The 21579-nt window shown below is 42.9% G+C and overlaps 3 protein-coding genes across 4 annotated transcripts; all 3 read left to right on the top strand.

The window, feature by feature from the left end:
- Nucleotides 1–3349: 3349 nt before the first annotated feature.
- Nucleotides 3350–6621, top strand: LOC120966243 (uncharacterized). The gene is made up of 2 exons (XM_040392129.3): nucleotides 3350–4685; nucleotides 6186–6621. Exon 1 carries the CDS (start codon nucleotides 3432–3434, stop codon nucleotides 4668–4670), a length of 1239 nt encoding a protein of 412 aa, XP_040248063.1. The 5' UTR covers nucleotides 3350–3431; the 3' UTR covers nucleotides 4671–4685; nucleotides 6186–6621.
- Nucleotides 6622–6856: 235 nt separating this feature from the next.
- LOC109781331 (CBL-interacting protein kinase 26) lies at nucleotides 6857–12071 on the top strand. Of its 2 annotated transcripts, none has more exons than XM_020339932.4 (8): nucleotides 6857–7283; nucleotides 7748–7909; nucleotides 8026–8281; nucleotides 8500–8725; nucleotides 8828–8951; nucleotides 9949–10161; nucleotides 10275–10340; nucleotides 10547–12071. In XM_020339932.4, the coding sequence occupies exons 2-8, from the start codon at nucleotides 7877–7879 to the stop codon at nucleotides 11894–11896; spliced, it is 2268 nt and encodes a 755-aa protein (XP_020195521.1). In that variant the 5' UTR covers nucleotides 6857–7283; nucleotides 7748–7876; the 3' UTR covers nucleotides 11897–12071. The 2 variants fall into 2 exon arrangements, with proteins under 2 accessions (XP_020195521.1, XP_020195520.1); XM_020339931.4 differs by having other exon boundaries at nucleotides 7021–7283; nucleotides 7748–7932.
- A 2415-nt stretch (nucleotides 12072–14486) lies between these two features.
- On the top strand, nucleotides 14487–20020 carry LOC109781330 (uncharacterized). The gene is made up of 6 exons (XM_020339930.4): nucleotides 14487–15002; nucleotides 16219–16364; nucleotides 17915–18083; nucleotides 18216–18314; nucleotides 18988–19070; nucleotides 19435–20020. Exons 1-6 carry the CDS (start codon nucleotides 14607–14609, stop codon nucleotides 19568–19570), a joined length of 1029 nt encoding a protein of 342 aa, XP_020195519.1. The 5' UTR covers nucleotides 14487–14606; the 3' UTR covers nucleotides 19571–20020.
- Nucleotides 20021–21579: the final 1559 nt, after the last annotated feature.

Genomic DNA, 21579 nt, shown 5'->3' with positions numbered 1-21579 from the left:
GCTTCGTTGGCTCTTGAATGACTTGCCGGTTCTTAAGAAACATGTACCGGGTATCCTTATGAACTGCGACAATCAAACTGTAATCACGAAAGTGAGCAGCTCAAAGGATAACATGAAGTCATCAAGACACGTTCAGAGAAGGTTAAAGTCTATCAGGAAAATGAGAAACTCCAGAGTTATTGCATTGGATTATATCCAAACGTCTAAAAATCTGGCAGATCCTTTCACTAAGGGTCTATCACGTAATGTGATAGATAATGCATCGAGGGAGATGGGTATGAAACCCACAATATGAGTTGTTCACATTGGTAACCTAGTCTATGTGATCGGAGATCCCGTGAATTAGATGTGGAGGACAAGTTGTTGGTCAACTGAGAGGAGAGTATCCTTACTGTTAACAATACCACTCCATGAAGATGCAATACTGTCCTAATCTGCATGGCAGGTTGATGTATATCTTAATGTGTTCTAAGTGGCTCACTGAAGCAGAGATGTCGTCCCGCAAAACATCTTTTGAAGAACGCACCTATATGAGTCTGATTGTTAAACGTCGCAATCTATGAGAGTAGGGTTCTCTCTAGTAAACTCATGAAAGGTCTCGGAGTATGACGCATAAGCTCCACCCGCGGGGAACACCCACGGTAGCCACGTATCGGTCTTTATGTGAAGCTAGATTCGCAAAAAACTTGCAGTTCAAGGCCCAGTCCACTGTTCAAGTTGCTTACTAGTGTAGCATAGAGTTCTAGGTGGAAGTTCAACTTAACAGTCTCCACTGCAGTACCGGTAAAACAGTGTTTTGGAACCAAAGGCAAATTTTGTGTGCTCTGGGATCTGGTGGGGGATTGCTGGAATTTTGTCTATTTTGGGCCTAGCCTAATAGCAGTTTCAGAAATTCCTGATAAATCCTAGAGGCCCACACAGCCCATTCGTGCAAGGCAAGAGGTGGAACTAAAGATTAGTCCCACATTGCTAGTTTAGAGGGAGTTGGACCTCTTTATAAGGGAGGCTCTTTCTCCACATGTATGAGGATGAGAACAAGAGGGACATCCACGCGCGCTCCTCCTCCGCCGCCCGCCTCGCCACGCCACGCCTCGTCATGACGCGCCGCGGGTTGCGGGAATGAGCCGAGCCGATGTTCACCAGAACTTTTTCTTCCTCTCGCCACAAGTTCCTGAGCACTGCGCTGCTGCTACGTTCTTCCCCATCCCGGCTTGCGGCGTGCACCGCAGGTCGGGACAGTAGGCCTCCGAAACCGCACCTCTTTGAGTCCTGTACGGGAGAAGGGTGATAAGGTGTTTGGGGAGCGCTTCGCGCGACTATTGATTTCTTCGTCACGGACGCCCCGGACCCCGACGACTTCTTCCCTGACGTCGACGACATGGCTGGCGAGGACACCGACCCCAAGTCCAGCGCTTCTGTTGCTGATGTCCCGTACGTGTTCTTCCTCTTTCTATTAGAGGCCCTGCTACAGTTCCTTGTTCTAGTGTTTGCCCTAGACATGTTAGACTCTGTTTCATATATGCAACTTGCTATACTGTCTGCTCTAGATGTGTTTAGTTACAGTTCATATATGAAGATGCTGTTTACCTTCTCTTTTTCAAATCGCATGACTTATTTTATCACTGCTATACTAGTCGTGCTTTATCTAGTATTTCTATTAATAAAATCATTCAGTAAATTGCTCATATTTCCAACAGATTATATCTCTTTTCTGAATTATATCATATATGTGTAGGAAAACATCTTACATTATGAGACGGAGGAAGTATGTTTGTCTTTTGCCTTGAACTCTTATTTTTTACCTGCTGTAACTTTTCTTGTTTGCATTTGCACGCGAGAGATGTTGAGAAACGCCATCCAACGCCCTTGGAATTTTATCTATCCTTCTATTTTTTCAAGATAATTCAAAACTGTTGGCGAAAAAGTGGAGAAATGGGTTAGTCGTTCCATTACAATGTCATCAAGAACAAGAGAAAGAACGAATGTCCTGCTTTGGGATTTCGATTGAGAATCTGATCATCTAGTTCAACAATTACAAATTGTTGTCGATGTTATGAATGTTGCTTGAAACCTTCATGTTACATGGGGTGTGATTTGTGTTGCAATCATTGTTGCGCTGATGATTTGAAGCAAAACTCTTGGTTTCTCCATAGCCAGGCATTTTCAGATTCTAGGATTCAATCATATGAATGAAACAACCAACATAGAGAAAAAAAATCGAAGTACTCTAATCCTTCATTGTTCCTTTGAAAATCCTTTGAATCAAATAGGCCATGATAATTCGCGGAGAAAAAATAATCGCTTCGTGCAGTACAAGCATGGCATGGCATTAGGATGGCCTTCAGAACTCCATCAATGATGCTTGGCTGTATGGTAGGACAGTACAAACGTTACTAGGCAAAGACTAGGAAGACACTTGGCGTCTGGGGGAAGTGAAATGGTTCCAAAACCTGAGATGGTAGAAAATAGACGAAGAGAAGCAAAGGCATCACTCGGCGCGATGAACCAATCATCGGATCCGGTTGCGGTTTGACCAGCGTTGCGCTCAATTACGCATTTGCTTTCTCTAGCGACACATCTATCTTCTTTGTGTGGATGCTCAATCTTTCACATATTAATACTATGGTTTTTTCTATTTATGTGATTGTAAATTTTTGTGAACAAGAGAGGCATTTATAGGTTAGAAGAAACACGTTTGGTATTATTACCTTTCAAGAGACCGACACTTCAGTTTGAGCCCCATGGGCACGCATAGTGTGGATTTCCATACTAAGCGAACGGAGCGATACTCATATTTCCAACTCAAAGGTTTATGTTGCCTCCTCGAAGGAGGTTACCCAAAACCTGAACTAAATGGGCAATATGTATGGTTTGAAAAAGAGAGAGAAAATTGACCTTTTCACGAGAAATTGGTAGGTCTTATGATGACATCATGTCATGCGGCGGGCAAAAAACGTCGGTCTTATTAGTGCCACAACTATTAAGATTTTTAAATCCGCATTGAATTTTGATCAAGCCGACATCATCTTCATGTACATGCTCTTTCAACCTTGATCATCGTCGTTCTCTCTCTTTGATCGCGCACGCCCCTGCCCGATCATCGCCATTATTGGCCATCCTCTAGGCCAAAGAGTCGGCGGTTCCCCTCTTGTGCAACCCTAATCACCACAACTATATCACTGTTGTCTTCTTTGTTGGCATCATCGCCGAGCACCCGACACTAACACTCGAAGAAGGTGCTTTTGTCTCATCTCGAGCGATGATCACCGCGGTCAATTGGCAGCGTAGGGCTTCAGTTTTCAAATTACAATCAAGAGAATGAAATATGTTATTTTTTTCCTCAGGAAAAGTAATACACCATCTTCTATTTCCTGTACATGATTATTTTCTGGATAAGAGCGTCCTTCCATTCCTCCTGTTCAGCGTAAGCCATGGCCTGGCAGCAATCACCATCGCCGCCGGCGGCGAACTCACCGCCACCACCCGCTCCCACCACCGTAATCTCTCTCGACGAAGATCTCCTCCGCGAGATCTTCCTCCGCCTCCCCTCCCTCCCAAGCCTCGTCCGTGCCGCCCTCAGCTGCCGCACCTTCCTCAGCGCCGTCCGCTCGTCCCCCGCCTTCCGCCGCAGCTTCCGGGAGGCCCACCTGCCCCCTCTCCTGGGCCTCTTCTTCGACCCCGAAGTCCCCTCCATCCCCGCCTTCGCCCCCCTCCGCCGCCGCTCCGACCCTGACCTCGCGGCCGCCGTCCGCGGCGCCGATTTCTTCCTCACCCGCCTCCCCGCCGACGACGACACCTTCCCGGGGTGGGCCATAGAAGGCTGCTGCGACGGCAACGTCCTCCTCCAGAACTTCAGCCTGGAGCAACTCGCCGTCTACAACCCCCTCACGCGGGCCCTGGATCTCATCCCCGTGCCGCCCGACAAGATCTTCGAGGGCGCCCGCGGCGACGCCAAGTACCTTGGATGCTACATCCTCTCCTCCGAAGAGGGCGGCGAGCCGCTGCGCCTGGTCTACACCTGCCATGACAAGTCGCGGGCGCGTGCCGCCATCTTCTCGTCGGAGAGCAGGGAGTGGCAGATCTTCCCGTGGTCGGAGGCTGTGACGCCATTGCCTGAAGACGAGCACTGGCTTAAAGTTGGCACAATGGTGAATGGGTTCGTCTACTGGATACACACAAATGAAGCCTACATCCTCGTGCTGAACACCGCGACACTACATTTCTCCCAGATGGATTTGCCACCGACCTTGGTGGCGCGCGATCTCATATTCAGGGTTGGCGAGACCAAGGATGGTAAGCCTTGCATTGTCTGCCCAATTGATTTTGAGCTTTTTGTTTGGGTCCGGGGAGCCGAGGATGATGGCATCGAGAGATGGATATTCGACCAGAGGTTTCCATTGGAGACGATTGTCGAGGTCACCGAGAGTACACTTGTGGAACATGGTGACCTGAAGGTTGTGGCCACTATTGGTGGATTTGTGTACTTCTCTACCATGGAAACGTTCCTTGATGGTCATAATCCTAGTTGGTTCATGTCTCTATGCATGGAGACAGGGGAGCTGGCCACGCTCTTCCAGAGGAGATTTGACGGCCATCCCCATCCCTACATCATGGCATGGCCTCCTTGTTTGATAGACAACCAGGTGCACCCTCAACTCGAAGGTGCTTGATGGAATGTGGACAAGGTATCATAACATTTCCTTCGTTTGGCCACTAGATGATGTTGTCCAGTAGTGTTATCTGTAAGATGACAATGAAAAAGACATTCTATTTGAGAAACGAGCAAATCGGATCATGTATATATGTAGCATTTGATGCTTGCTTGTGTTTCTATGTGGCTGCATTTCTGAACTGGTTCACATATTGCATTCCGCTTCCTTTGAGACAGAGATTCCACTTTGGCACTTTCTAATTGGCCTGGTTGTCTTCTTGGTTCGATGCTTCTGTTGTGTTGCCAGTTGCACTGAATTTGATAGTGTTCATATGTAAATGCTTGTAAGAGGTTCTGCTTGTTCTTTTTGTTTTCTCCTAAGCACTCCCTTGTTTTGTTTTCCCTCCCTTACCTTAATACGTATTTGAAATGAAATGCCCATCAATCTACTTGTATACAGTATTCCAATATGGGGCTTTTTCCCATGAAATACTTTCACTTGGGACTCCTGTCGATGAGATTAAAAAAGAAATTCGGCTTGGAAACCCAGTAAGAATAAAGCAGAAATTAGGTTAGCTGGATGGCAAGGGATGATCTTGACTACTGGTGGTTGACTTGTTGTGGTTACATCATTCCTTCACAACATGCCTCTTTACACGTAGGGGGTTAGAAAGTTAATTGATTTTTCAGAGCATAGTTTGTTGTGTTATGAATACCAACATATTAGGAAATATCGTTTAGTAGGCTGGTATATTTGTAGTTGTAGACCCAAACAACAGAGGATGGCCTGTAAAGTTAGGGGTTTTCGATCTTCAAACAATGAATAAGGTCTTACTAGCAGTATGGCTCTGTAAACTTAGGACACAGGATTGCTCTGGAAGAAAGTTTTGTAAGAGAAGTATGTCAAAACCAGTACATTACTTGTATTGAACACATAAATGGAGACTCTCAATTTTGGTCAGGTGGCCCTGATATCAAATATTCAATTCTATAAGCATTGCAGAAGAATCATTGGGGATGGAACTAATACCAGATTCTGGAAGAGTTGGTGTCTGGATAGAGAACCTTTAATCTCTTTGTTTCTTCTTGCATACGCTATATAATATCTGTCGTAGTTTCGGTGTCTCTGTTTCTGAAGTGCTAAATGAGGGGCGGGATGCCATATTTCTAAATTAGGGAATATGAGCAACAGCTGAAACAAGATGGGACATACGATCACATCCCTCCTTCTAAGAAGAGGATGGAAGGTTGAGATGCACTGGCAAATTTGTGTGGAATGAAACCATTGTTTATTTATTTCTGTCCTGTTCGCTTGTGAGGTTTGTGTGGAATATTAGCCTGATGTGCTTTTAATCTCTATTTAATTTGAAAATAGGAAAATATTTCTTCTAGTTACTGTTGGCATGGCATCATTTTTATTTGAACAATCTGGCATTTTAGAAATCAAGCTTGCTTTGAACAGAAGAGAATTTCTTATCCTTTAGTGATTCTTGATATGGCGAGGCATTGGCTAAACTTCTGATTCTTGATGCAGACAGTTAAGAGAACCCAGGAGAGCTGAAGTTGGGGGTAGAACTGCTTGGGGAAGCGGGAAATGAACTCATCAGGGCAACTAAAGATGGTGGATCACTCGTCAATTCCAGGGGCAGTGTGAGGTTCACCGGAGGTCGTCTTGCAACCAGAATACTTGTGTTTGTTGGCTAGTAGTGTTGATTAGGTAGGCTTCGATAATATCCAGAATTTTCTGTTCTATATGATCGTGTGTTCTGTGTTGTGCTGCTTTTGCCTTGTTTTATTTATTACCCCCTCTGTCTCAAAATGTAAGACATTTTTTAGTGTCAAAAAACGTCTTGCATTTTGAGACAGAGGGAGTATATATCACACTGAAGTTTACCGGATATTGTACAGCAGTAATGTAATTACCGACACGAGGCAGGAGAAATTAAGTCGACATATTCAGTTATTCACCATTTTTACTACCCCCATTCCAAAATACTACGAGGCAGAAAATGATGACTTTTCTTATTTACTTGGTCATGAACTCTTGGTGATGTTAGGAATGTATGCAAATGCCAGGGTTTATCTTGATACTTCGTAGTACTTTCTTCGTCCCAAAATAAGTGTTGCTAATTTAGTACTCCCTCCATCCCAAAATAAGTGACTCAACTTTGTACTAGCTTTAGGGAGTACAATTGTAGTAATCAGCGACACTTATTTCGGGACGGAGGGAGTAGACGTGGGTCTTCAAAACTTCAATGACCGTCACTGTCCGTTGGTTTTCTACTACTACCAGCGTGTGAATGCAGATGCAGTAAAGTTTGTACTCCTTGGCTGGGAACTCAGAATAATCAAGGCTTTTGGGTTTGGACAGCACCAAACGAGCTCTCCGCTGACAGAGACCAGGTCCCTGCGTGGTGGTAGGCTCAACGTTGTAAGCTCATCTATAAAATATAAACCGCCCAGGTGTGTAAAATTGGATCTCACCTCTGGGAAAGTCCACGGGTGCCTGGCAACGAAGCAACCCCTCTCTCATCTTCTTCGCCGCCTTCCGAAGTGAAGCCATCTGCGCCGTATCGCTGGCTAGGCAGCATCAATCCTTCCATCTCAAGCTCCATCCAGCCGCCTTGTCCAGGTAATTACCAAAACGTTTAGAATTTTATTTTTCATTGGTTAAAGCTCCATCTATCAAAGCTTCTTCAGGTAACAACCAAAACTTATGCGTGCTGTTGCAAATGGCATGATGGCTGGCTTTGTACAAAAACCAGCCGCTGAAACAAGCTGGTGCAGTACACTCTAGTTCTTCTATGACTTGGGCTGAACACGACCAGAAGTTTGTCAAAATTTACCGAATCGTACACAACAAACTAGCGCAAGTGGAATTGATATCTGGTCTTTTCATAGTAGTCACGCATTCATGGAATATAAGAGTTACTTACGCAAGCTTATCTTTTTGCAAAAATAAAAAGGCTGATGTCTGTTCCGTAATTTACAGATTATGCTCGAGTCAGTTTTATTTCGAGAAACTTATACTTGAGTTATTGGGGAGTTAGTTTTTGTTGCCTCATATGGATAACGTGATTGCCCTTGTTGTTTCAGACATACCGTCGTAACAATACCACATGGACCATGAAACTAATGCTAAACACAGTGTCCTGGAGCGCATGCTACTCGATGCAAGTGCAGAGCCGATAGGTCTGCCTCTTTCACTTCTGGAAGACATCACAAATGGTTTCTCTCATGATCGGCAAATTGGCAGTGGTGGGTTTGCAGTGGTTTATAAGGTACATTATTTCGCAACTGCCCCATTAATATTCTCAATCATATAGTTGATCTGAAACTTATATTGATGGTGACAAGGCATCTCATCACTGCAGGGAATACTCAGGAATGTGACGATTGCCGTGAAAAAGTTGTCCAAAACATTAGATATTCACGAGAAACAATTCAACGAAGAGGTTAGCTGTCTGATGAAGGCAAAGCACAAAAATATAGTTCGATTTCTGGGATACTGTTCTGACACACAAGGCAAAATGGTAGACTTTGAGGGAAAGCTTGTCATGGCAGATGTTCGGCAGAGGTTGCTCTGCTTTGAGTATCTACCTAGAGGGAGCCTTGATAAGTATATCACTGGTAAGATCATCTGGCACGTAACATGTGCTTCCATCTTCACTTTCTTGATCAATGATTATTAAATATTATATGGCTCAAGCATTCCACAATTATAGCACGATATGGTTAAAAATAGCATCTACGATTACAAAAGGATATAACTAATTACTAACTGTGTCGTGCAGTACCTGTCAACAATCTCTGATAATGAACCCCTCATTCTTCTCACCCCATTATAGGATCATCTTGTGTACTTAAATGGAGAGAGTGCTATCAGATCATCAAAGAAATCTGTGAAGGGTTACATTATCTCCATGTGGAGCGGCGTATTGTCCATTTGGATCTTAAGCCTACAAATATATTGTTGGATTGTAATATGGTTCCGAAAATTGCTGATTTCGGTCTCTCAAGGCGATTCTGTGAAAAGCAAAGCCAAATTCTTACTGCAGAAGTGAAGGGAACTTTGTGAGTTATCTATGGCTCATGTAGTCGTAATCTCTTTTTCCCCCTTGAGTGGGTAGGATGTATAGTGTTCCTTCTCTCATTCATTGATCCAACTTAATGCAGGGGATACATGGCACCAGAGTTTGTAAATAGTGGACAAATTACATTCAAGTCGGACATATATAGTCTTGGCATTATAATCACAGAAATACTGACGAGGCAGAAGGGATATCGTGATGTTGAAGATGTAAGACCAATCTTTGTTAACATTCCAAGATAAAAAGGCTAGGTTTAACATGACTCCAGAGGAGGAAGAAACCCCTTGGGTCTTTTTTATTAATTATAAGAAGGGCATGTGACGGCCTGCCGTTGCGAGCATGGAGGCTCGAATGAAGGTGGGCAGGGGCACATCAGCCTGCCCTTGCCATCCGGGCTATGCCTCGGTCCACTAAAGGCTAGATTTTAAAATAACCATGGAACACTTTTACTTGGTATTCTTTTAAATTCCTTTGTAGACAAATACATACAAACATATAAACTAAAAGGTATTACTGCTAATCTGGCTACTTGGTGGGTCGACTCTCTCCACGGCACGACGATGACAACTTCTAAGGAAAGTTTAGAACGCAACCATGATGCTAACCTGGTGGATGATCTCGAAAGAGTGGAATGCGCACATGTTTGATAATGGAGCAATCAATGAAGATCAACTAACTAACAAGATCATGCAAGGGCTCCACTATTGGCACCAAGCTAGAATTACGGCTGCAGCCCCTTCATACACGAGCCACCTTGAGCTTGCTAGCTTCTTTTTTCCTTATGAGCCTGTAAATATCCTGCTTGTATTTCCCTTGCTATGCCAGTTTCTCTTAATGAATGAAAATTAGCGCTGCTACATTTCATAAAAAAGGGTATAAAATACAGTCATATAAATATTAATTGTAGGAAAACTTTTTACTTGTTTTTGTAATACCTGAAGCAAATTTCATAGTTGTGTTTAATCTAACTTTTCGGCAATTTTTGTTGTTCGTTTGATGTTTGAATTTGTGTCATCTGGCGGGTTAACACATTGCATAGGGTTTGTTTGAATTTGTGTCATCTGGCGGGTTAACACATTGCATAGGGTTTGTTTGAATTTGTGTCATCTGGCGGGTTAACACATTGCATAGGGTTTGTATGTACTACTATTACATACTTTAATTTAATAGTTTCCCATCTCATAACACACTATTGCAATTCCGTAGGTACTTGATATCTGGAAGAATAGGTTGCAGCAGGAATCACAGAGAGACATACATTTGGAACAAGTACGAGTATGCGCTGAGATAGCGATAGAGTGTGCTGATTATAACCCGGCAAAGAGGCCAGTTACAAAACATATAATTAATAGGCTTGATGAAACAGAAAGTACAAGCAGGTCCACTGAAACTAGTGGGAGTACTTCATCAGTAGCTCAGGTAAGTTCATCAGATGCATAGACTTAAATTCTCAAGAATCTTGTGTACATTTTCATTCACTTTTGATGTTCCTGGCTGGTGGATGAGGTGATGTTTCGTTGGTTATTCATCAGGCAGAAAAGGAGTCCAGTGAGCAGCATCAGTGGATACCTAAGGTACCAGGAGAGACAAGTGATGAGGTGAATTCTCCGCTAGACTGCAAACCAGAAACACTAAAGAGAACCAGAGTATATATATAGGAGAAAAAAAAGAACCGTGCATCTCTTTTATAAGAGTGCTTATGTGAGATCAGGAGCTCTTTTGAGTTTACGAATACCTAAGTATAGTATACCTCATATGTATTTTAGTTTTACAATTGATGCAACTAATTTTTTGTTATTGGCAGGACTGTCGAATGGAGGTGGGCACAATTTTGATGAATCGCTATGAAATTGGGAGGCTCTTAGGACAAGGGGACCTGGCAAAGGTATATTATACTCAGGATCTCACAAGTGGACAAGGTGTTGCAATAAAGATGATTGATAAGGACAAGGTCTCAAGCGTTGAGCTGATGGTGCGGATAAAGAGGGAGATTACATTAATGAATCTGTCAAGACATCCAAACGTCCTGAAACTTGTGGAGGTTACGGCTAGCAAGAGCAAGCTTTATTTTGTTTTGGAGTATCCTAAAGATGGTGACCTTTACACCACAAATGTCATTGGAAGGTTAAGTGAGGATGCTGCGAGGAAGTACTTCCATCAGTTGATTGGTGCCGTGGAGTACTGCCATAGCCAAGGTGTTTATCATCGCAACTTGAATCTAGAAAACATACTCCTGGACGAGAATGGCAACCTAAAAATCTCTGATTTTGGTCTAAGTGTCCTACCTGGGTCCAGGGAAGATGGCCTCTTCCATTACCCCTGTGGAACTCCAGCTTATGTTGCTCCCGAAGTGCTTAGCTGGAGAGGCTATGACGGTGCGAAGGTCGACATATGGTCCTGTGGAGTAATTCTATTTGCGCTGGTGGCTGGTTACCTTCCTTTCCAAGGCACAGATCGTACAGATTTGTTTAATAAAATTTCCTTAGGGAAATATGAATGCCCTTCTTGGATTTCTGTTAAGCTGAAAGATATACTACGTAAGATTCTTGATCTAGATCCAAGCACCAGGGCTTCTGTTTCAAGCATAAAGGCAAGCGCTTGGTACGGAAATCTCATTGAGGTAAAGGCTTACAAAGGTGAAGCCACAACCTCTGAATCGACAGAGTGCAGTATGTTATCAAAGGGAAAGACAAAATGCAGTGACTCATTAGGGAATCGAGCGCCATCAAGCTTCACTGACTCGAATGCAGTTGGCGTCATTTCTCTCTCAATGAAATTTTACTTATCCAATTTGTCTGAGAAAAAGTTAGGGCTGTGGGAGAACAAATTTACCGCTAGGCTGCCAGCAGAAACTTTACTTGCCAAGTTAAATGAACTGGCTGAGCATTTGAAGCTCAAAGTTATGAAGAAAGAAAACAGTGTTCTGAAATTGGTAGCACGAGAGGAAGGAATGGGAAGACTCGAGCTTGACGCAGAGGTCTTTGAGATTGCGCCTTCTTTTTTATTAGTTGAAATAAAAATAGCAAATGGAGATAAAGAGTATGAACTACAGATGAAAGTGAAAGGTGCGATAAGGCTTGTGTTTAAGGATATGGTTTCGGCTTGGCAAGATGATTCTCACACGCAACAACCACAATTTACATTGTTTGGGTAGAAGTGAGGCACTTAGACAGCAACCATCACCGCACTTACTTTCAACAAAATTGTACTATTGATTTGTGAAAATTTCAGTCATTTTAGTAGACACCCGCTGAACCAGTTAGTTGCGCGAATGTATGGGCCGGCCCAATAGTGTGTTAATCATTTCGTTCGTTCGTCGGTCGTTCGCTGATGTGTTCGTTCATTTTTTTTCTTTTCCTTTTTCCATTTTCTTATTTCTTCACTGATTTTTTTGGTTTTCTATTTTTTGTCTTTATACTTTGCCTTTTTTGTTTTTTCTTTCATTTTTCTTTTGGTTTTTCTTTTATTTCTTTCATGGGTTTCATCAGTTTTTCTTTTCTTTCTCATTTTTCTTATTTTTTGCTTAGATTTTTTCTTTCTTTATTGGTATTCAACGTTTTTTTTCTTTGTTTCCTTATCGGTTTTCACTCTTTTCCATTTTTTGCACTTGTTTCTTCAATTTTCTTTTTTGTTTTTTTCGTTGGTTTCTTTTGTTCCTTTTTTGTTTTCATTTTTTCTTTGTTTATTTTGGTTTTAATAGTTTTTTGTTCTAATACACGTTTAACATTGTTTAGATACAAGTTTCACTTTTTTAATACTCCCTCTATCTCAAAATAAGTGTCTCAACTTTGTACTAGCTATAGTACAAATTTGTACTAAGCTCAAGACACTTATTTTGGGACGGAGGGAGTACATGTTTAATATTTTTTCTATACATATTTGCAACATTTTTAAATGCTTGATTAACATTTTTTAAACATGGTCAACATTTTTTCTATACACATTTTAACATTTTCAAATGCTTCATTAACATGTTTTAAATACAACAATAACTTTTTTTACACATGGTCAACATTTTTTTTGTACACATTTTACAATTTTAAATGCTTGATTAATACTCCCTCTGTTCCTAAATATAAGTCTTTTTAAAGATTCCACTATGGACTGCATACAGATATATATAGACACATTTTAGAGTGTAGATTCACTCATTTTGCTCCGTACGTAGTCACTTATTGGAATCTCTAAAAAAACTTATATTTTGAAACGGAGGGAGTAGTTTACAATACCTGTTTAACATTTTTTTAAATGCTTGATTAATATTATCTAAATACATGATCAACTTTTTCACACACATTGTATATTTTTATATACATGAGAAACAGCTTCTTTATATACATTTTTAAAAATGCTTGGTTAACTTTTTTCAAATATTTTTATGTCAAGAGTTTTTTGTAATTTTTTATTTAAAATATTTGAAAGTACAAACAAAAGTAAAATAAAAGAAAGAAAAATAACAAAAACAAAAAACGTGAAAAAACCAAGGTCGTGGCCTCCCGTGTGCCTGGGGCATCCCGGCTTGGGCATGCCCATAGTTCGTGCGCGTGAGGGCCAGCTGGGGTTGCTTTTTTTTCGAGGAAAGAGTGAATATATTAGCTAGCAATAGAGATACAATCGGTGTTCATAGCTATGGCAATTTCCTGAGGGAATTTTTTTAGCCAAACTGCAGTTTTCACATGCTCTCTACCTAGCTGTGCTAAGCCATGGCTCACAGAGTTGGCTTCGCGACTGATTTTGACGATCGAGACATCGCTTTCCTGAAGAAGTTCACGAATATTCTGGACACGCGATGTATAGCGCGACATGTTGGGGGTGGAGGATTGCACACAGTCCGTCTCCACGGACACCGGAAGTGGGAACCACTGGAGGGCAAGGGCCAGGCCCTCCTCCATCGCAGCAAGTTCTGCGTCCACAGCGTCAACGCATCCAAAGAGGTACCTGCATGCATCGAAGATCGAGGATCCAGCACTATCACGAAGCGCCATGCCTGGTTGTTGGCGCCATAAGCGTCGTATAAGATCATAATGGCGTGTTTTTGGGGTCTTCGGCAATGGTATTCCCCGGTATTGTTGATCCAACAACATTAGAAGCCCTTGCATGTCGAAAAGCCCTTTCGCTTGCGCTAGATTTTTCGTTGGACATGATTATCCGATGTGACTGCAAGATGGTGGTTTTAGGAATCCGAACAGGTACTGAAGAAAGATACTCTAGCGTCATAAAGAGAATTGTAGCCAGGACAGGAGAGTTTTTCCACCAGTGATTTCATTTTTTAGGGTTGTTCTGAATTGGAAAGCTCATGACCCCTTATCATTCCTGACTTCCTATAAACCTTTTCTTTATTGCACACATTGTATTAATTAATAAAACAGAGTATAATTGTACATATACATGCAGAAGCTACCAGAAAGACCGGGACATGACAGATGTCCAGAAAACATTGCACAAATAACATAAAAAAATATATGATAAATAAGCCCTCCGGGGTTCATGCAAACAACCAAATCTGAAGACGCCATCGACCGTCAGCGCCGCCGAGACACGCACGAAGAAAAAAAACGAAGCACCAGCAAATCAAAATCTAGACCAGCGCCATAGTCTGGTAGACGTTGTGAGCCGAAGACCAGACCTGCAGAATAGACACTTTAAACCTTGAGACACCTTAACAAAGTTTTGGTTTACCGCAAAAACAAAAAAAAATAAAAAAATATAGGAGCTCCCTTTGTGGAGGGCCAAATTCTGGAAGTCCATCGACATGCGTCCATCCGAACCGCTCGATACATAATCCAAATCCAAAGAACACAAGCCTGGAATATCCTCTACCCAACTCCTCCCACTGGCTCCTCGTCGGAGCTCACCTGACCACCATGCTCTCCTCCTCCCTCATGCTAACCTGCGGCCACGCTCCGCTCCCCCCGTTCCGCAAACCACGGCGCCTCACCCTCGATAGAACCGCCGCCGTTACCCAAACCAGCGCCTCCCTCTCCACCTTCCTGCCCGGGCGGGGAGGAGGAGCAGCCGCGCCGCGCCGGGGCTGGGCCCAGATCTGCCGGGACTCCTCCCGGCCGGGCGCCGATGCCGCGGAGCAGGACAGAGAGAGCAAGAACGACTTAGCAACGGCGACCGTCCCCAAGATTGGCGGTGGAGGTGGCGGCGGCGGCGGCGGTGGGCAGCTCAGCGACTGGATAACGTCGGTGCTGCTGTTCGGGATATGGGCGGGGCTCATGTACTACGTCCTCCAGCTCGCACCAAACCAGACGCCAGTATGTACGGTCCTGCATATTCTCACCCCTTTCTTCCTCCACATGGGAATTTATCATCAACCATTGAGCTGTCAATTGCTATGCATTTCGGTGAATTTAAGTCGTTGTTTCAGTACCAGTGGCAATGCTAGCAGACAGTCCCACATGCTTACTTGTGAGAATCCTGATTAATACCCCGCAAAAAAGGAATCCTGATTAATCCAAAAGTGTCATACAAAGAGATAGTAGAAGCGCTAGGACATCATTATGCTGTTTATCCATGCTGTCTTTTCCCTGGCGACGTTGTCCCATAGAATAGGCAGCCATCTGGGTTGGATTGGCTGTTACCTGGTGAGATGCGTGCATTTTCTCTTGGTATAATCCGATCATGGCAACGGTCGGCACTGATAACAGAGATGGTTGGGACATTGGTGTTGATAAAAGATTCAGGGTTCTCACTCCCTAAAAGGGGGGAAACTGATTCATGGGTGAGATGAACCACACATTTTACCACACCACCGGTAGAGTTTTTGATCCGTGAAGACGTCCTTGTAGTGAACAACGGTACCTTGATTCGCTAGGCTATTATCACGAGTCTGTGACTCTAGACGCTAAAACCATTATTGATGCGGAGCATCCCATGGGCATCATCATGGACTCACCAAATGGACCAATGACACGAGCAGGTGCACGAGCCATCCACATCGAGGTGACTTCACCCCTCTTTGAGCTTCCTATACATTTGAACAAGACTTGGCTACTACCACAAACCAGAACCCTCTGTGTGCTTAGGTGTGATGGCATTGATCCAAAACGTAGTTTTGTTGAGATTTCTGGGGGAGCATAAAACATAGCTGCTTTGTAAGTGGAAGCAATTGGTAATTTCCCAAATAATTAAAAGGGGCATATTCTTGTAGGTGGGGTTTGAATTATCAAGATTTATGGGTTCCGGATTTATGGTTGAGAATTGGGAATTGATCAAATCACCTTGGCTGGGCAAGTGTTAAGGATGTATGCCAACTTATAGATATAAATTCCATAAATTCAAGCATGCAATCAAATTAGGGGTGTCACAACTACTCGCTCCCTAGTCTAGTTTAGAAATGAACTCAGAGACGGTAAAACTAAGCTAACCCATAATCCGTAACAGGATTTACAGTAACACAAGGCACTTTATGTGAATAGTATTGCTGCATCTGATAGTCACTTATTAATTCTAAATTGCTTTTGGTTGCAGTACAGGGACACATATTTCTTGCAGAAGCTTTTAAATCTTAAAGTCGACGATGGCTTTCGAATGAACAATGTTCTTGTGTCTCTGTGGTACATAATGGGAATCTGGCCACTGGTGTACAGCATGTTGCTTCTTCCTACTGGAAGAAGGTAAATGGATCAGCAAATTTCTAGTCACAATCTTCCCCTTTTCTATCTCTACGGTTTCAGCAGAGAACCATACTATGTTTAATGTGTAGATTAATCATTAATTTAAGCATTTTCTTAATGTATGGTTTAGCTCACGCATCTGATTTTAAATTATAGAAATAAGTTGTGTTGCTGAACTAGAATGGTTGTCTACAAAACTTTATCAAATGCACTGTACTAATGCTCCTCATATGTTCATGTAATCATCTTCCGCTTCTCTTTGGATTTGAACGTAAACATAGGGCTGGAAAAACACTCAAAAACTCGGAAGCTCCTGTTCCTTGGAAAAAGGCTAGCCCTTAACGGGCCGGGTAGATAGTGAGCCATGGCAAAGAGTAGTTCGTAAAATACACGCGTGTCTATGCGCTGGTGGTGCGACCTCGTCAGGCTGTCACCTAGGGAGCCAGTGGGTGGGGGATGCCGCGCTCCATGCAACCCGGAACTCATGCTCGAGGTGTTCGTCCCCAAGGGCTTCACGGTGCTCCAGGCATGCATGGTCATTGGCGCCATCATCCCACGGGGAGTAGCCAGATCTAGTGTGCAGAGGCGCGGATCTAACTCTAATGGCCCGGGCGTGTGCTTGAGGGGGCGTCGTGGCCCTGCCTAGGGGCCTGACCATGCCGATGGGGGTCATGTTGGAGGACGGCGGGGTGAAGGCCTCAGTGAGGTGGTTGTTGGATTCGTGAGGTAGCTGCAATGACGACGACTTGCAAAGTGACTGCAACAACGGCCTGGTTGGAAGATCAGCTTACATCCAAGGGTCCCTTTCATCCTGCAGCAGGCACCGGAAGCATATGACGACGTGGAATCTGCATCTGGCTTCTTCTCTAGCGGTGTGGGTGGGCTTGGGGCTCTCTCACGCCAGGATCTGGCTAGCAAGATGTCGTCAGCCGGTAGAGCAGATGATGGCAGTGATGGATTCGGTGCAAGAATACGTGTACTCCAGGTGAAAACCCTCAGTCTTCCCTTTTCGGCTAGATCATGCAATGTCGGTGTGCGAGCGTCGTGCCCTTGTTGAAGGCGTTGGCTCAAAGCTAGACTTCGAAGACGAAAATCCCTTTTTTGACCTTTGGTTGAACTCGTCAATATCGACGCATGTACGTTGATCCCTTGTTTGTCTAGGAGTAGCATTTTTTCTCGTTTAATTCGGCCTGTTGTCATAGGTTAGTGGTAGAATTGTGGAGAACCTGCCACGAGGCATATCCATTTTGGCTAGCCTTGGGTTGCCCCCTTTTTTTTTAAACTGATTTGTTCGGCATCGATGTTACGCTTTGCCTGGCTTCAAGAAATAATCAATAATATATGGTTGTGTCCATCAATTGATGCAGAGGCTGGGGGTTATATCCTCCTTTTTTAAAAGTTAATTATTTTACACTAGCAGTATTCTTGTTAATGCATTTCTCGATCTGCATGTCAAAACAAACATAAATATGTGATGTTAACCATCTGTATTGTTGTCTTCTTTTAGAATTAAGTCACTGTATTTATGTCACAGCAATTTGCTATTGCAGTTCAAAAAGCAAGATTCCAGTCTGGCCATTCCTGGTGCTTTCATGCATTGGAGGAGCATATGCGTTGATTCCTTACTTTGTTCTGTGGAAACCTCCTCCACCTGCCATTGATGAAGATGAAATTGGACAATGGCCATTAAAATTTCTCGAATCTAAATTAACTGCAGGAGTATGTGCTAGTTTTAGTGTCTTTACATTCTCATACTCTTGATTTAAGTAGCACGCAACATCGGTAATGTATCTTCAAACCCTGGTCAACTTTATAAATCATTGAGAAGATTCTGTTCCAATCATGTTGCAGGTAATTTTTGCTGTGGGCCTTGGACTGATTATATTTGCAGGCAAAGCTGGCGGTGATGATTGGCGGGAGTTTTTCCAATACTTTAGAGAGAGCAAGTTTGTAAGTTCTGCTTTATTCTATCCTTGGCAAAATAGAATACAATTTTTTACCATGGCATATTATATAATAAGTTGTATGCGGCGCACAAGCAACTACTCCCTCCGTCCCAAAATAAGTGTCTCAACTTTAGTACAACTTTGGTACAAAGTTGTACTAAAGTTGAGACACTTATTTTGGGACGGAGGGAGTATTGTTTTGAGAATCACATGCAACTTTCATGTTTCTACACCTTTATGCTTGCTCAACATTGTCAAGTGACACTTGCAAAATTGGTATTTTTGTGTGGGGGACACTTGCAAAATTGTTGCAACTGACTTCCTAAAAACTTCAGACTATTATTAGTGCATCACCATTATTCTATTAGTGCACACATGGAGTGGTGTTGGTACATTAAAAAGTTGCATGAAATACTAGTTTAATGCACAAATGGACACGTGTGGAAATCAGGCTTTACTCTGTTTTTCACAATTCCAAGCTTCTGAATGACCTGTTTTCTAGATTTTGTCATAACCATATTTGATATGGTTGCCATATATTGAAATGGTATATGCATATCTGTTGCTTTAGAAAGCATGAAAGTTTTGAGGGCTGAACTAATTTCCATTCTCTGTTTTAAAAAGCAGAAAGGTTTAAAGGCCGAACTAATTTCCTGTTGTTTCATGTCATCTGTCAGATCCATGTCACGTGTATTGATTTTACTTTGCTCTCGACCTTCTCACCGTTTTGGGTCTACAATGATATGACGTCAAGACGATGGTAAGAGTGCTAGTCCCAATGCTTATGACCTTAATAATGTAAACAAAAAGGGAGTAACTTCACCTTGCTTGATGCAAACATAAAGATATACAGATGTCCCGTTAGAGCAAGGTTAAATAGTATAGCCAAGAACACTCGGCTATATGGAGTTGTCACGTCACTTATAGCCAACCTAATAGCCCACTCAAGCAATAGTTAGTCATACTTATACGCTACTGTATGTCCGTGCTACAACTGGTTCTAAATCTACAACCCGCTTATCTTCTGTCTTCTCCAACTAGGCAAAAATATAATGTGGCATCTCGTATAGCTTGCCTACGTCGTAATATTATAATTGCTCTTTATTTTCTCATTCCATTTGCAGGAAAAACGGTTGGGTTCTGCCACTGGCAGTTGTGCCTTTGCTTGGACCCTCCTTGTATCTTTTGCTGCGTCCATCTCTGTCGTCTCTGCTAGGGGCAACCTCTTCATCATCTGACAATGAGAAGCCTCTGAAATAACTAGAATGCAGCGATGGGTTAATTTTGGCCATGAGTAAATGATATAGTTCAAAACTGCGACACTTATTTTGGATCGGAGGGAGTACAGTTTAGAAGATCAGTTAAGATTAAATGCTGGAAATTGTGTTCATCAACTTGATCGGGAGAATTCTTCAGAATTGACATGCCAGTACAGTATTTGCCTTGAAAAGGAAGTCTGGAGAATGAAGACATTAATCAACATTACATCAACTTAGCATGCGAATACCTCACAGATTTTATTTTTTTCAACAATGAAGCCTGTCAGGTAATCATGTGTGCCTTTGATTATTTTTCTTTCAAGGATGAAGCCCGCCAGGTAATCAGCAATATTTGTGTACGAATGGAAAAAAAAATCTACCGGTGATATTATACTGGCGTACTCTGTTTAGGTATATACATACATACATAATTTTGATCCTTTTTTGTTTACATGGAACACCTTGCATTCCATTAACTAGTGACCGCGGCAACATCGCCGGCCACATCACTCGTTATATCCAGTGGTAGATCCGTAAGCTACACGGTTTGGTTCCCACTCAACACCCTAACACCATGACTCGCCAGTCAGTGCGCTGGAACACTGCATCCACGGGGGCAGTGATCAAACTTTATAATCTATGAAATGAAACCCATTTGGAGAAGGTACTTTGTTCCCCGGAACATGACTCCCGGTTGAGCTCGATCGAAATTGCTTGAAGCAATGGCTTGCTGTAGTGGGAGGCAATCAGTGGTGAAAATGACTCTGCTCATGCTGAAACTCTTGCCATTCAGTCACTTGGGCATTGATCTGGCTGGCCAATGCTGCACAGCGGTCACCATGCCTGATCCTGTTACGTTCAGACCACCATTGCCATAAGTACTCGCGGAGGGAGTAGTTCTCAACTCCTTTGCTTCGGGTAGTGCAAACATTCCCTCAAACATCTCCAGGGGAGTTTGTAGTTGCAGCAGCTTGCATCTTTTGTCCTCTAGCCCCGCTGCACGCCAAAGTGCTTTCCACATTCTTGCACCTGAAGAACAGATGGCCACCGTCTCAAAACAGCTGCAGAAACGGCACATCTGGTGTCAACTTCTACTCGTCGGCGTTCAATATTCCTGTACAAAGGATGGCTATCATGCCCAAAACGCCACAGGAACTGGTGCACCTTCCCCGGGCAGTGCACACTCCATATATACATAAATTTGGTCTTCGTGACCGATATAGGCTACACATTTATGGTTTTTTTTTCTTGAACACGCAGGGGAGAGATGCGAAGCGTTTCATTAAGAAGGAAGGAAACCTCCGTATTTGTGTTTCTGAAGACAACTTCTCAGCGTTGTAGTAACACCTACGGTGATTGTTTTGTTTTAGCGTATTTATTTAGTTTTCCCTCCTTATTAAGCGTCTTGCGCTGGACGGCTGGAGATGCTCTGAGCGAGCTCACTTGAACACCTAAAAAAAAATCAGGAAACAGACTACCGAATGAAAGCATTACACTTGGAGGGTAAGTCACCGGACAAGCAACTCTTTGAGCCCCGATGCTGCTGCATAGGACACTCTTATTAACTACGGACTGCAACACCCCCACCACGTTTGGACTCACGCCATTGACAATACTATGTTGTTCGCCAGAAATTCACTTTGGCTCATAGGTGTATATGCACCCATTGTTTAAAATACACATTTTAAAAAATTTTGAGAAAAAATCTTGCGTGTAGATCCGGACATTATATGTGCGTTCACCAAGTTTCGATGAAAAAGGACATTTTTTGTGGCTTGTGTAAAAAGACAATTTCCGATGCTTGATTACAACTATTCATGAGGTTTTTTTAAATCTTTTTTATACATGCCTCAAAAAATTTCTTTTTTCACCGAAATTTTGTGTGCGAACATTGGATGCCCGGATGTACACGCAGGATCTTTTCTCAAAAACATTTAACATTTTGAAATGTGTTTTTTACACATATTTCATAATAGGTGTATCTATACCTAGAAGCCAAAACGCCACTCT

The sequence above is a fragment of the Aegilops tauschii genome, chromosome 6 (assembly GCF_002575655.3).
Source record: "Aegilops tauschii subsp. strangulata cultivar AL8/78 chromosome 6, Aet v6.0, whole genome shotgun sequence".
Classification (NCBI taxonomy): domain Eukaryota; kingdom Viridiplantae; phylum Streptophyta; class Magnoliopsida; order Poales; family Poaceae; genus Aegilops; species Aegilops tauschii.
Note: the sequence above shows the minus strand (reverse complement) of the source record. Positions and strands in the feature narration are given on the sequence as shown.

What these genes read in the sequence shown, in the direction of transcription:
- LOC120966243 (XM_040392129.3), top strand. Translation starts at nt 3,432, where the DNA reads ATGGCCTGGCAGCAATCACCATCGCCGCCGGCGGCGAACTCACCGCCA.
- LOC109781331 (XM_020339931.4), top strand. Translation starts at nt 7,771, where the DNA reads ATGGACCATGAAACTAATGCTAAACACAGTGTCCTGGAGCGCATGCTA. An exon ending in CCTTGATAAGTATATCACTG is followed by an intron (nt 8,282 to 8,499) that starts GTAAGATCATCT and finishes ACCCCATTATAG; the next exon opens with GATCATCTTGTGTACTTAAA. An exon ending in CAGGAGAGACAAGTGATGAG is followed by an intron (nt 10,341 to 10,546) that starts GTGAATTCTCCG and finishes TGTTATTGGCAG; the next exon opens with GACTGTCGAATGGAGGTGGG.
- LOC109781330 (XM_020339930.4), top strand. Translation starts at nt 14,607, where the DNA reads ATGCTCTCCTCCTCCCTCATGCTAACCTGCGGCCACGCTCCGCTCCCC. An exon ending in CTTCTTCCTACTGGAAGAAG is followed by an intron (nt 16,365 to 17,914) that starts GTAAATGGATCA and finishes TTGCTATTGCAG; the next exon opens with TTCAAAAAGCAAGATTCCAG. An exon ending in ACTTTAGAGAGAGCAAGTTT is followed by an intron (nt 18,315 to 18,987) that starts GTAAGTTCTGCT and finishes GTCATCTGTCAG; the next exon opens with ATCCATGTCACGTGTATTGA.